Source organism: Aspergillus pseudodeflectus (assembly GCF_044049435.1).
Source record: "Aspergillus pseudodeflectus strain CBS 756.74 chromosome Unknown BJX68scaffold_25, whole genome shotgun sequence".
Lineage (NCBI taxonomy): Eukaryota > Fungi > Ascomycota > Eurotiomycetes > Eurotiales > Aspergillaceae > Aspergillus > Aspergillus pseudodeflectus.
The window spans coordinates 221,501-235,528 of record NW_027263801.1 but is presented as its reverse complement, the minus strand read 5'-3'; the positions used below and the strand labels follow the sequence as shown (position 1 = coordinate 235,528).

Sequence of the window (14,028 nt, the reverse complement as noted above, 5' to 3'; positions counted from 1 at the left end):
CGGAGGCTGCCTCTTCTGCACTTTCGCGTGCCTAAAGGCCAAGGCTTCCAGGATGGAGATATCCTGTCATGATACTCATCGGCCGCCTGAAGCGATGGAAAATATTGCATTAGTTCTTCAAGAACGCCATTTCAAAATTGCTTTCCTGCGTCCGAGGCCGATTTTTGAGTTTGATGATAGTGATGTAGTGGCGTGAATCCTAGCCAACCGTCTTAAGGCGCCTATGCAGCAATTAGGCGCACATGGTTGTCTGAGTTGGCGACTCGATCAAACCGGTCACGCAATCAGTATCAGTGCTAATTGCTTGTGAAGCGCACTGAGGCGAGCCTTTGTTTGCCTTGGCTGCAGTTGAGGCTACATCTACGACTCTCATGATAATTCGAGTCTAGACACGCTGTAAATTCATTATATGCACGTTAAAGCTGCCGCTGTTGGCCGCTTCACATGAGCCTGAAGTTTATCAATGCTTTGTTTTCCAGAACAGCTGTCTCCATCATACACTGTAAAAGCTCTTGATGTCAAAGCGAGAACAACAACAAGTTTGGGCTGCCAAGGTTACACGTTGCGGTCTTCAGACAGCGCTGCTCGGTGTTTCAGCCGAGGGGTTGACGTCCCCTCCTTGAAATAAGGATGCGATTGATGCCTGAAGTTGTGAACCACCTTCAAGATGGAAAGCGGGATGAACATGGTGTGAAAATCCTCTATTGACCTGTTTCCAAACCCCAGTAGCCTAACGGAGATTTTCAGCCCATGAGTGAGGTGATAGGACGCCGGAAGACGCCCTAGAAAGATCCCTGGCAGGATCTGTGGCCAAGATATGAGTTGTCGGACAATCACAGTTTGTCTTCAATGCCGATGACGGAGAGTGCCAATCCACAATGATGGCTCGACTCAAGACTATACTCATACTGAATGAGGTTCATGAATTTGTGTCCGGTGAAGCTGATGATGTCAGGAAGGAAAGAAGGACAGTCACGTGTGTTACAGCTGTGATACGAGCCCCCACTTCAGCAGCCTCAAGATTGAGCTGTCGGCTGACTCGCGCTTAGCTGAATGCGGTATTCTGGTAATAACCAACCGTCTCAGCCCCGTTACAGGAACCTGAGGCCAGCAGCCATGGGGTTCAGCAGCGCAATTCACATCCCCTGCAGCTCTTCCCTCTCTCTCTTCCATTCTCCCTCCTGCGAGCATTGTTCGATCGAATTCATCCAATCATCGAGCCATCAGCCCTCAAAGAGCATCTCTCGTTTGGAGGAGGGCCATCTCGATCTCATTCCGGATTTATTGGCGTTGTTTCGTCTGTACTTCGAGACTCCATCAGCCAGTGATCGTGCTTCTCAGCCAGGGACTTCTGGTTCGCCAATTGCCTGCTGCGCGCATCGCGGCGTCTCCAGTAATTGCTCCCCATCTCCAGCCCAGTGCCAGCAGACCAATTATTTACTCGAGTCGCCAGATCTATTCCACAGGCATCCAAATCCTAAAAGAATAGCCCGATCTTCGACTCGTGCCCTTCTTGTTGGATCTTTCTGCGCAACGTGCTGCTGTCAATTATTGGCCCACTGCTTACTTTCCGTGTCGCATCGCCCGCGTTACTTCCGATCTGCCGCCTTGAGCGCATCGCTGACGTTACTCTCCTCTACTATCGCTGCCCTTCTGTAAGTCCATTCCCCTCACCCCCCAGGCGCGACCAAACAAGCCGCTTGAGAGTTTCCTGAACCCTAGCGCACTATCCCCGTCCCTGGGCACCAAATCATCCTTTTCTGGCCCGATAAACATAAAATTTCTATGGATTAAAATTAAAAAAAAGGCCTCCCCGAGTGGTCTAGCGCACTCTTCATATGCTTTTCATCAAATGAGAGCCTCGCCTGGCATGTCATTTCACCGCTAGGGCACAGTTGTCATGGACGCGTTGCCAATCCCCCACACGCCCTGACCACTGCTTTTTTTGTTCCTGTTCAGGCTGTTGTGAAGCAAATCGCTGCCCAGCCAGACACACTTTTCCCTTCCTTGGTTCACAAGCCCTGAATTCGAACATTCATCGCGTGGTGTGCCTCTCTGACGTGGATGCCAGCAGAGCTTGAACATAATCCTCACTTCCAAAACCGGTATCGCTTGCCCATCTGCGAACAGCTAAAATCATGTCGTCGACCTCTCCCCCAAAGGATCCTGAGGTGGAACATGAAGCTCAATCAGGTGAAGACCAAGAGCAAATGGACAAGGACCAAGACACCCAAGCGCAAGGTCAGGGAGAGTTCGAGGTGAAGGAGCAAGATAGATGGTTACCAATCGCAAATGGTTAGTTGCGTCTCCTTGCAGCTTCTTCTGTTCGCCTGATTTGCGCGTACCTTACGTTTAACCGTTGCTCTACCGCTGTCGCCATGCTGTCCGAGCACTACCCCAGCTTTGACGTCGTTCTTTTTTCTCGTTGGTTGCCGCCCCCTTTTCAGCACCTTCATGTATCCGCTTACTTGGTTATCTTGAACCTTGTGTTTCCTTTTCCCACGTTCTTTGTTCTTCTCCTACTGCTTCCCAGTCCGACGGCACCCTTCACGCCCTCTTCCTCTCTTCACATCATGACGTCGGGCCAAAAACTGACATCTGCTGGGTAGTTGCCCGGATCATGAAACTTGCGTTGCCGGAGAACGCAAAGATTGCAAAGGAAGCCAAAGAGTGCATGCAAGAATGTGTGAGCGAATTTATCTCGTTCATCACCAGCGAAGGTTAGAATAAATTCTCCTGGTTGTACATATCCGGCTGATACTTATCCATTGAAGCGTCCGAGAAGTGTCAGCAAGAGAAGCGCAAGACCGTTAATGGGGAGGACATATTGTTCGCTATGACCTCCCTTGGCTTTGAGAACTATGCTGAAGCCCTCAAAATCTATTTGTCGAAATACCGAGAGGTAAGACCTGTGCAACGTCCTTGGACAACTCTGTTCTAGCCCCGGTGGCTTTTGTGCTAGGGTATGGGTCGCTAACTACTTCTAGACTCAATCCGCAAGGGGAGATCATCAGAACAGGCCCACAAGTAGTAGCGAATATGGCGGAATCCCAACTGGGCCCTCAGTTGGGCGGCCAGGAGGTGCAACCGGAGGAGGCGCTTTCCCGGATGCTGCGGATAGCACCGGTAACATCATGAATCAGACCTTAGACCCTTCTGAACAGGACACCGGTGCATACGGATACCCACCCATGGGCGGTCAGGGTCACAACGGCACGGGTGGCGAGTCCTATTAACCTTGTTCGCGCAGGAACATGCGGAGGACTGTGGACCACCTCCATGCCAGGACGTCAGAGTCCGTTAAATGATTCAGGGTTTTACGGACTCGGGTTTTTGAGCTGGAGAAACAGCTTTTTTCCAGACTACGTTCAGACTTCACAGTATGAGTGTCACGACAGTTCTTGAGTGTTACTCGCTACATGGCATTCACATGGGTTGGTACGATCATATGAATTTTGACACATCGGAGTTTCTCAACCGACGGAACACAGGACAGGAATATGACATAGTTTGTTGGGGTTTAGCGCGTGTTTTCTTTGCTTTATATCTTTACGTTTGCGCCTTCGGCTCGCTGCCATCTATCACCGCAACACGTCCATGGATGCTCCCGATCAATCCCAGAAGGCGATCTCCTCGAGTCCCATGTCACTGTGAGATGGCTGTCTGCAGTATACCAATACTGCTGGGGTTTCCCCTTCTTATTGTTATTCACTGCGTGTTCATATCTATTTGTGCTCCAATTTGTTGACGATGGAGCAATAAGTGGTTGGGTGGTCAATTGATCAAGAGCCGGGGACTTGACTGAGAGAGTTCAATAGGCCTGGAAGGTGTCTTAGTAGTAGTATATCACCTTATTAGGTCATACATCTCCCTACATACTTAGCTACATACACTTGGCTGCGACTTGGCTAAGCCCAGTATATACCCTGTTATGCCTTGACCAGGATCATAGGAGCCGTGAGGATTATATTCACACGAATAAATGATATATATGAGTAGAAAAAGCAAGAACAGGAAATATGATATTACATATCCATATAGCAAAAAGGCCGTCATGTCATGATTCATACAACAGAGCATCTCCCATTGAAGCCCATTCTCCCAATACGATGTTCAAAACCATTTCTTGAATACCATCATTTAACCAAATATATAGTGACATGAGTTCACCCATGCATCCACCCCCCATCCTGCAACAGATCCGACATGGGCGTCTCCTGCCAATAGATCTGGCGCCACTCATCCTCCAGCTCCGTGATACCCTCCATCACCGATGGAAGGACCGGCCCCTCCATATCAGTGAATGAGAACAGTTGCCGCCAGTCGAGTAATTCGCGCGGGTTATCGATATTGTCCATGGGTGTGAGGTTACTGGACGGAATCCAGGTGTCGAAGGGTTGCGTTGCGTGCGGGCTTAGGGTTTGTTGTTGGGCTTGTGGAGTGGAGTCGGGGGTTGGGACGTCGTAGGGGAGATGGGTGTTGGAAGTGCTTTGGAGTTGAGACTGGGGTTGGGTGGTGACGATTGTGTTTATGGTGCTCGTAGCTGCAGAGGTAGTGGTCGGGTTTGTGGGTGGAAGCGAGGTGGTTAGAGAGACTTTTGTCGGAGAGGTAGTGCTTGTTGTATTACTTTGGTTGTGATTACTGAAGCGGCGGGGTCGGTCAGTGGTTGCTGTTCGGAGGTCTTCTTGGAGGCGCCTTGAGTCTTCGAATAGTCGTAAGATGGTGCTAGCGTGGGACCAGAACTGGGCTAGATCGCGCAGCGAATATGAGGCAGAGTCAAAGCGGCGTAGAGCGTTGATTGCAAGAACTGGATTGGAGAATCGCAGCTCGACTCGAACTTGGATCATCGCTGTGAACAGAGTGTGGACGCCAGAGTACCAGAGGAACTTCAGCCGATCGTGCAGGCGCAATTCCTCGAATATGGAAGCAATCACACCAGCAGCTGCACTGCAGATTTCAGCGTCGTGCGGACCATAGTCATCAGAGTATGCCGAAGCTCTTGGGTGAGGCCGATGAAGAAGAATTAAAAAATTATTGTATGAAAGGTGCAGCATGGCAGACCAGGGATCCATATCCGACGCGCGCAAACGCAGTCTATCCGGTAGCCGTAGCGACCAATTCGCCAGAGCTTCATCTGCCTCTAGCAGTGCGGCTTTGCGGCGTTCAGCACTTATTCTGAGCCCAAACCGTTCGCGGATAATGTACGAGATCATTGTGCACAACTCTGAGAAATGAATCACAAAGTCGGCCTGTACGCCGGGTCCGCAGCCCTCAAAATCAGAAACTGTCAATGGGGATACATCAGAGTCCTCGAGGTTGCTACAGAGTATCAGCCAATCGAACAGGCAGCTCAGGCATAAAAGGGCTCACTTACATAGCTTGTGGTCGACCATACGAAAGGGAAACCATAACGTCGAATTGAACGAGAATGTACCATAATCTCCTCCACATTCGCCGGTCTCGAGGCACGAATCTACTGCATACAGGATTACGATGCATCCCCAGGCCAGTGGCAATCCTACTGGCAACCCCAATCCAGAAGTGCGCGTTGGCTGAGACGTCATCGTCGGCAGCGTCTGAATGCCATGTGAGCAAAAGAGCAGCCTGGACCAGGATATCGCGATTTCGTTCAATACGATTGTCGAACAGCCACTTCGCACGGCGGAAGAAGATCTCCTTTAGCGCATCTCTTTCGGCTCTCGGCCGGGTAACGTGCGCCCCAACTAGTAAGATGGCCTGCAGGAGCAAAATAGGAGGGGCATCGGCCGGATCCCGGTTGCGATACTGGGTCATAAACAAATCCTCTTCGACGATAGGGTAGCCTGTGTTGACTTGGGTGAAATAGGCTTGTACGAGCTCATCAGCCAGGGCGGGCTCTGGTAATGTAAGAGCATCAAGAAGAAGCTGGTCGTGGCCTGTCCGCAGCTGTCGCCGGGGAATTTCGTTCCCCGCAAAGTGATAGACGTCGTCATCCGTGTTACGTTGCTGGCGGATCAAGAATGACATATTAGAGAGCTCATGTCCAACGTAGATCGCTCGTACGCCTCGTTGTATCTCCCGGGTATCCGATGCTTCTTCGTCGATCAATTTCACCAGTCGCTTTTCGATTTCCGCGCGCGACTCTCCTTCGGAACCATCAGAAACGGGGTTGCGGTTGTAGACTGGGACCTTCGAATTAGGGGACATATCGTGGTATCGAACACCATTGTTGACAATACTGCCGGCGACTTTATCATTGTGCTGAGTGACGGGACTGTGGCTACTTTGACTCGCGACATTGGATTCAGTGACCAGGTCCGGCTGGACACCACGGAACGCAGTTGTAAACGCATTAGGAGTCTCGCCTGACGGGGTGGCGGGAGAGAACGACTTTGCGCCTTGCTCATGGGTAGGCGGGCGAGAACGAATTGGTACCGGGTCAAGAATCGAGCGCACTGCTAGACGTTTCTTTTTCTCGTGGATGCGACAGTCGGTCTTCCCAGCAGAGCGGCAATTGGAGCAAGGCAGTCCCACGACACGAGCGTCACATCGTACCTTTCTGCGATGGCAGTGAATGCAGGCTGCCGAGCCTAAGAAGTGTAGAAAGTCAGAGCCGAAGGTATATGAGATATTGCGTTAAAGATAAGCTTTTGGGGGAGGCACCTGACTTGCGCCTATTTACACCATGACTGCCGGGGGTCAGGTTGGCGGGCTGCGCGGTGGAGGACATAGCCGAAGCATTGACGAGGGATTCAGAGCCCGCAAATCGGCAGCTTCATTCTCCTGCTTGCGGATGTCGTCCCGAGAATTAGCGAGAAGCAGCGGGGACGCAAAACATAATGTGAGATGGCTCCCTGGCTGGAAATACTAAAGTGCAGGTGAGAGAAGAAGGGCCGGAGAGATAAGAGCAAGGCGGGGGCTGTCACGTGGGGTGCGGAGAGAGGGCCCAGACTCAATTTATCAGCATACTTACTCATGGAATTAAAGATGGCCTGATATTATTAGTGGTGACATTCCCTGATTATCGACAGGTCTACTGGTCAGACTGAATGAGGCTGTGAAGTCTGATCCCGGGCCTGCGTGAACTCGCACCAATTTAGGCGTGGATTTCCCTTGTATACTTCTGTAAGCCCCCACCAAAGCACTTGATTGGTACGATCCAGGTACATTTCTTTTTTTTTATTGCTGGTCCTTACCTGCCTAGTCTACATGGTCATAAGGCTAAGAATTTTATACATATCTTTTGTCACTTGGCATTGTCGAGGGGAATGCGAGAGTTAGAAAAGACGTCCTTGAAATGCTGCTCTAAACCGATCAGCATACGACAGTATCGAGTTGTCGAGCCCCCGTTTCCTTATCCAGATGGACATGGCGCCGATGAAGACAGCCACAGCGACAGATCCGATGGTTCGCCGGTGGCTCCAGATAAACCCAATGAACTTCTGCTTGTTCTCCTCGCGGCGGAGCTGGTGTGTTTGTTGATAGAATAGTTCGACGGCCATTTTGATGGACTGTTTCCTAGAGACATCCCGAGAAGTTTTCAACACACTGCATCCCGGGATCTTCCTCCATACCCCCGCCGGCAGTGACTCGGGTGGATGATCATGGAACAGCTGTACGGCTCGGGATATGAGAGTTTCAAGGTCCAGCGGGATGGGTAGTTTGGACAGCTTAAAATGCAGCATTTCCGGTTCGTCGAGGGGAATTTCCAGAAGCTCCTTTCTGCGGGAAAGAACAATAGCCGCATAGAGATATATGGAGACAACAGGCTCCCAAGCCAATAAGAAGTCGAAGAGCCGTGCAATATCACTATACTCCTGGATATCGTGGGCATACAAGGTGAGAGTCGCTGAAAGTGCGAAGAATGGCCGCATGCCCGACAGCCGAATGCTCAGGTCTGCGTCCGCCGATGCGATAATCGCGGGAATGAGCTGTAGATGCTTCACTGCCGGAGCAAGTGAAGGTAACATGTAGTCTCTGAGACGTAGCAGAGACAACTGGGCGACAGCCTGTGTAGATTGGCTTTCACCAAGAACTAATAACAAGACTTGCACAATGTCGTGGAAGCCTTGAAAATAGCACAGCATGGGGTAGTTCCGCAGCACTCGCTTGATTATGCGCGATAACTTGGTCTTCTTCGATGAGAGCTCTTGCTCAGAGCCTGTTCGCTCTAAGTTAGTAGTGGAAGTAAAGGCTGCGGAGGGAGAAACTTGCAATCGGGATAGTACACAAATGAGCGATTCACGTCTAGCTGAACTTGTTCTTCATCGCCATGTGGCGGCATGTCGTCTTCGGGAGAAAGCTCATCTCTATGCGCGTGTTTATCGAATTGAAGTAAAATAGGCCCTGGTCAATGAGTGAGGCTTGACATTAAGTATGTTTGAGGCAGCATACAGGCTAATTGTCTAAGATCATCTTGAAGGAATCCACCCTCTGATGTAGCGAGAGTTATTAAGGCGTCTATATCGCGAGTGTCGCATGCCAGCCGGATAGCATTGATTTTCTCGTCGTTACGAGCTGATTGCTCTTTAGAGCCGTGCTCAACGACTTCAGCTGTGAGGTTCTTTTCAGACTCTGAGAAGGCGGTTTCTGCCTGGCGGCTGCTGGGAGTATCTGCCATTTCCAAACTTGGCGCAGTAGTGTTGTTCGAGTAGGCCGTCTAGTTCAAGAAAGGTAAGAGTATACTTGAAAGATGTGATAGCTCCTTTTCCCGCCACATAAGACTTTCGAATAGTTTTCTGCCTGTCACATTTGAAGAAACGCCGGGTTACTCATGGGCAAGGTTCCATATAGGATGCGGCTCATAACGTGCCCAGAAACTGCTGATGTTGAGAACTCGGAGTTTAAGCTGACAGGGCACTTCAAGAAGCAGCAAACAGCGGATGGACGTTCATCAGGCAAAGCCACTGCTGGCTGCCTGAGGCTCACAGCAGCGGCCCCGTCACCCGTGATTCGCCGACGTGATTTCTCCGGTCGGCGCTGAGTCAGCCGTACAGACAGGCATCAGTGAGCTTCATCCATTCGATCATCCCACCAGCCCCTCCGAAGGGTTCTCTGGAGTACCAAGAACTGGTCTACAGCTCCAAAGCACTGCTGAACGACCATGATATGATGTACCCCGAGACAACACAGGTACACTGCCTCACTCGCTGCTTGAAAATCGCTCGATCCGAAGCTGCGTGGTGAAATCATAGAAATTCCTTAGCAACACCCGGACCCTATCCACCTGCACTCAACTTGGCCGTCATGCTTGGTTGGTCTCTTCGCCAGCTTCATATAGCTCCAAGTCCACCTTTAGGCCTGGTACAGCAGTGTTGGAGAAACCTCTAACAGCATTCCTGTAAGGCACCGTCGTACCAGAACCCAACCCTTTCCCCACGGGTCTCTGTAAGTTTCCCTTTTGCAAGGTTACGCCTTATACCATAATTCCATTGCTATTACAGGAATCTGACATCTGATGGTGGCAGCCCTTAGTGTGAGGGTATTCTTCGCTCGTGGCGATAGGAGCTTTGAATGGCTCTGCTGTCTTAATCGCACCAGTGCCTTTTTCTACCTACTCTCCTCGCCACACGCAGCAATCATGAGACCCGTCTTTCTTCCATTCATCCAAGCATGACGAGCACATATTACCCCAGCTTCTAACGCTTCGCCATTGTATTAGTCTTGATCCTATTTTTTTATCTGTGATTCCTTCATCCGGACCTCACTTTTTGACCACTTCCTTTTCGATTGTACTTGTACTTGCTGTTCGACCACCTTTTATTCGATAGAGGAGATGAAGCGAGAAGTGCCTCTCTTCAATGATCTATTGAAATCGCATTTTTTTTACCGATACACACTCGTCTTCGTTACTCTGACACGGACGACACTGCCTTGAAGTGTCCTCCAGCACCAGTCATGGCCAGCCTAAGGAATTCCCAGGACCCAGAATCGGGCCACTCAAATCCTGCTGCAAGGCAGTCTATTGGAAGCGATATGGACATCGATTCGGGGCCATCATCCAGCAAGACGAGGATTGGGCTCCTCACCCACACCTTGGTTCCCAGCCCAATAATCCAGTGGATTTTACCAGCACGCCTAAGAAGCAAGTATCAGAATGATGTCGTATTTGTTGGTGAACGGAGCTTGCAAATCAAGGAGGCCATCTCGGGGACACACCTAGAGGAAGTCACTTCGAAGTCTGACTTTGATGCCTACATTACCGCCGCGAAGGTGATCAACATCAGTACAGAACTACCCTGGGAAACCCAAATGAAGCTTGGATCTAGCAACGCAAATCCCAACCTAGAGTTACAAAAGGATCTTCTCCCCTCCCAGATAATGGTTCTAAGTTTGGCTTCCAAGGAGCTGGTTTTCCTCTATTACTCGAGTATCGCTGATCAATTCATCCATTACCACCGCCCGTTGCCAAGCGACGTCAGTACTTTTGAGCGATTTGGCCGAAACATCGCTGTTGAGCCGAGGTAAATCCAAAAATCATTGTGTATGAGACTCTAGACTGACCTCGTTACAGGTCTAGGGCAGTTGCTGTCAGCGCTACTTGCGGCTACTTTGGCGTGTTCAATTTAAAAGCGCCGTCTGTTGTGGAAGGCCAGATGTCCGAAAACCAGCTTGATCCTGTGGCAGAGGTACGAAAAACTCACTAGCTCATTTTCGCCATAACCCTAAATTCTAAACAATGGCCCCAGGAACGATTCTTTCGGGTAGAAGGTGATATCATCTTTATGGAATTCCTTTACCCGAGGCCTGAAGATGGTGATAAGATGATTCTTCTGTTGCTGGTGTCCCATGGAAAGACAACACACGCTGTGTGCTATGAATGGAATGCCCGTCAAGCTCTACAACAAGCTCATCCACGCATCACAAAGAAGGAATTGCCACCCGAGGACAGACTACCCACCATGCTCATCCCATTAACGAAGGCCTCGTCTTTCATGTTGGTCACAACGACATCGATGACCGTCTATAAAAACAAACTCGACTCCCGAATAGACCCTACTAAATACCCGCTCACAGTTTCTGGCCGGGAACCCCAGAAGTCTCCGCTCTGGACGCGGTGGGCAAGACCACTGCGCTATCGGGTGTACAACCAAAAGCACGACGATATCTACCTTTGCCGCGAGGATGGAGCGGTGTGCTACCTAGACATTGGCCATGAAGGTCAAATTGACAATCAAGCACAGCTTGGGCGCTTGCATTGCGATGTTGATGCGGCGTTTGATATATTGGATATTGGTTATGAAGGTAGTGATCTCCTCCTGGCCGCTGGGAACACCGGAGATGGTGGTTTGTTTGTTCTCACAGCTCGAGAACAACCTAAATGCGTCCAAAAGTTCATGAACTGGTCCCCAGTCACGGATTCTGTCCTCGTTAAACCACCCTTGAGCCCGAAAGCAAAGACAGATGATGTTACTAGTGATCGGTTATTTGTTTGCTCTGCCTCTTCCTTTGGTGCGGGGGCAGTTGTTGAACTTCGGCATGGCATCGAAGCGCAGATTGGCCTATTGATATCCCTGGAAGAACTCTCCGGCGCTGGAGATATATGGATTTTGCCGGACAGCACAAACGGGGGCGTCTTTATGTTGACATCCGACCCTATTTCTTCGACCGTACTTTACCTTCCGGCTAATTTTGACGAAGAAATATCTGCGATCGATGAAGCCGACTGTGGACTGGACTTGAATGCACCGACTCTGGCAGCAGGTTATATGGACTCGGGTTCTCTAATTCAAGTCACCAACAACGCCATTCTCGTTGGAGGAACAGCAGAGTCGCGATCCAATCTCCGATGGGACTTCGATATTGGTCAGAGCGTGACGGTTGCTGCCGTTCATGGCCCAGAATCGCTGGTTGTGGCTGCTGTTCGGACTCATCAAGATATACTCATCCACGTGAAGAAACTTGACATAGTAGGAGCCCATACCAACTTGTCGAGTGCTGTTTCGCCCTTCGCGATTGATTGCGAACCGATTTGCATGTTGATTGAGAATCTTCCCGTCGGCATTCTTATCTTTATAGGTACCGGTGATGGCAGGCTTCTGGTTTATCGTCTTGGCGATGGTGCGCAGCGTCTTCTCGATGTCGCCGTCACGATTGAAGATGATGACGATTTATCTAAGGCTATCAACGGTCTCGCAATTCTTACGCACACGTCAAAGAACAATTTCAGGAGTGCTACCCTACTCTGCGGCTTGCGAAGCGGCTTCTTGGTCATGTTCAGTATCACAATGAGTATAGATAGAGCCGAGTCTCCCATCGGTATGAATTCTTTAGGACCCCTGAATTAGTTGTGTACGGTCACTAATGTCTTGACTTGCAGATATACGCCAAACGGCGCTGCGACACCTAGGATTCACTTCCGTCAATGTGCAGGGTACTGGAGGCATCGTACTACTAACTTGTGGAAATGGGTTTTGGCAAGCAGCGTGCTCACCCGGGGATGATGCATCAGACTGCACTGTCCAAAGGATATGGATTACCGATCAGAACAATGTAAGTTTCATATCCTTCTTGACGCTTTGCTCAGTATCTGATGGCTTCAGCCCGCCTATTGTCCGAAAATTATTCAAAGCTTTGCCATGATGGGTACTGCCGCTGCTGGTGACAAGGGTCTCTCCGGGAGCCTGTTCTGTATCGCGGACGGGCAGCTAATGGCATGCACATTAGACAGCACTGTGAAGCCAGTTCCTCGAAGAATCAGCCTACCTGGGAGTGCAAATAGACTAGCATATTCCCAGCATCTAAAGTGCCTGGTGGTGTCCTACACTCAAACCGTGCTTGAAACTGATACGGATCCTGTCAAGCGCTATACCCGGCCGCATATTGAGTTTCTCGACCCCGACGTACAGTACCCGCTTGATGACTCTATTGAAGAAACTCAGGCGCCGAAAAGCAAGCCTTGGAGACCGCAAGGCGCAGCTGGGGAGAAAATAAGTTGTATCCTAGAGTGGACTCCCAAAAAAGGCGACGAGGAGTATCATTTCATCGTGGTTGGGACCGCACGCCGCAACCAGCCAGACCGTGGTCGGGTTATCTTTCTTCAAGCTTCTCGTGACGCGTTGTCGGTTTCTCAAATCGAGTGTTCGGTCAAATACATCCACAAGTTCGACGGCCCCGTCTATTCCATCGTCCCCTACGGCGATTTCACATTGATGGTAGCAACCGGCAATGAGATCGTAGCGCTAGAACCCAAATTCGCACAGTCTCGTCGAGCCCGTTCTGCAAGATTCACCGTCTTATCCCCCGCTGTTTCAATGTCCTCGCATGAGCCATACGTCTACTTGTCATTGGCGAGAGAGTCCCTCCTCATTCTGAAAACGACAGAAGACAAGCTCGCTCTCCACGCATACGATCGCCAGAAACACGACGGCCTCTCCCACATCCACATCGGCGGCGACCGCAACCTCACCCTCGCCTCCAGCAGAGGCGGGCGCGTCAGCCTATTCACAGAAAATGGAATCACCGAAGCCAACAAAATGATACCAGCGGCATTATGCGAAGCACATCTCCCCTCCTCCGTGATGAAACTCAGCTCCAGCTCCAAGTCGTCCTTCCTTTCCTCGCGCTCGCACCCGCAGACGTTCTTCGGCACAGCGATGAACGGCACTGTCTACCGATTCTTAATCCTCGAGGAGAAAGAGTGGCGCCTGCTACGACTTTTGCAGGATCTCTGTATTCGCGATCCTACCATCTGTCCGTTTACACCGAGGAGGAAGAGGCTGCGGAACCCTGTGGGCCATGAGCCGCTTGAGTTTCAGCCTTCGCATATGCATATTGATGGGGATATATTGAGTCGGCTTGCTATGCGGGACTCGAGTTATCTGGCGGGAATGTTGGATGGGGACGAAGGGGGGCATACCAGGTCTGCACAGGCTGTTGTCAAGCAATTTACCGAGCGGGCTCGAGATGTTCTTGGAGAGCCTTCGAGCCCGATCGAGGCAGTTATGAGGTGGTTGAAGAGAGTGTTCCATGTAGAGTTATAGTCCAATCTGTTTTGAGGATTCTGTATGGCTGTTGAAATCCACCCTCTGTCACTTATGTATTCAATCA

The 14,028-nt window shown here is 50.5% G+C and overlaps 5 protein-coding genes across 5 annotated transcripts; 3 read left to right on the top strand and 2 right to left on the bottom strand.

Annotated features, from left to right (window-relative positions):
• Window positions 1–966: 966 nt before the first annotated feature.
• Window positions 967–2,628, top strand: BJX68DRAFT_101792 (uncharacterized protein). The gene is made up of 4 exons (XM_071035743.1): window positions 967–1,393; window positions 1,454–1,655; window positions 2,072–2,295; window positions 2,610–2,628. Exons 1-3 carry the CDS (start codon window positions 1,054–1,056, stop codon window positions 2,079–2,081), a joined length of 552 nt encoding a protein of 183 aa, XP_070898370.1. The 5' UTR covers window positions 967–1,053; the 3' UTR covers window positions 2,082–2,295; window positions 2,610–2,628.
• On the top strand, window positions 2,139–3,236 carry BJX68DRAFT_267544 (nuclear transcription factor Y subunit beta; the record flags this gene model as incomplete). Its single annotated transcript, XM_071045838.1, has 4 exons — window positions 2,139–2,295; window positions 2,610–2,720; window positions 2,775–2,902; window positions 2,988–3,236. 4 exons carry the CDS (start codon window positions 2,139–2,141, stop codon window positions 3,234–3,236), a joined length of 645 nt encoding a protein of 214 aa, XP_070898369.1.
• Window positions 3,237–3,929: 693 nt separating this feature from the next.
• BJX68DRAFT_238473 (transcription factor domain-containing protein) lies at window positions 3,930–6,889 on the bottom strand. Its single transcript, XM_071040365.1, has 3 exons — window positions 6,643–6,889; window positions 5,375–6,569; window positions 3,930–5,319 (listed from the first exon to the last, which is right to left on the bottom strand). The coding sequence occupies exons 1-3, from the start codon at window positions 6,707–6,709 to the stop codon at window positions 4,167–4,169; spliced, it is 2,415 nt and encodes an 804-aa protein (XP_070898368.1). The 5' UTR covers window positions 6,710–6,889; the 3' UTR covers window positions 3,930–4,166.
• Window positions 6,890–7,030: 141 nt separating this feature from the next.
• BJX68DRAFT_238469 (rab-GTPase-TBC domain-containing protein) lies at window positions 7,031–8,832 on the bottom strand. The gene is made up of 4 exons (XM_071040364.1): window positions 8,374–8,832; window positions 8,194–8,325; window positions 7,216–8,140; window positions 7,031–7,102 (listed from the first exon to the last, which is right to left on the bottom strand). The coding sequence occupies exons 1-3, from the start codon at window positions 8,597–8,599 to the stop codon at window positions 7,257–7,259; spliced, it is 1,242 nt and encodes a 413-aa protein (XP_070898367.1). The 5' UTR covers window positions 8,600–8,832; the 3' UTR covers window positions 7,031–7,102; window positions 7,216–7,256.
• Window positions 8,833–9,954: 1,122 nt separating this feature from the next.
• thtA lies at window positions 9,955–13,961 on the top strand (the record flags this gene model as incomplete). Its single annotated transcript, XM_071043093.1, has 5 exons — window positions 9,955–10,442; window positions 10,493–10,607; window positions 10,668–12,237; window positions 12,299–12,471; window positions 12,522–13,961. 5 exons carry the CDS (start codon window positions 9,955–9,957, stop codon window positions 13,959–13,961), a joined length of 3,786 nt encoding a protein of 1,261 aa, XP_070898366.1.
• Between the last annotated feature and the right edge of the window lie 67 nt (window positions 13,962–14,028).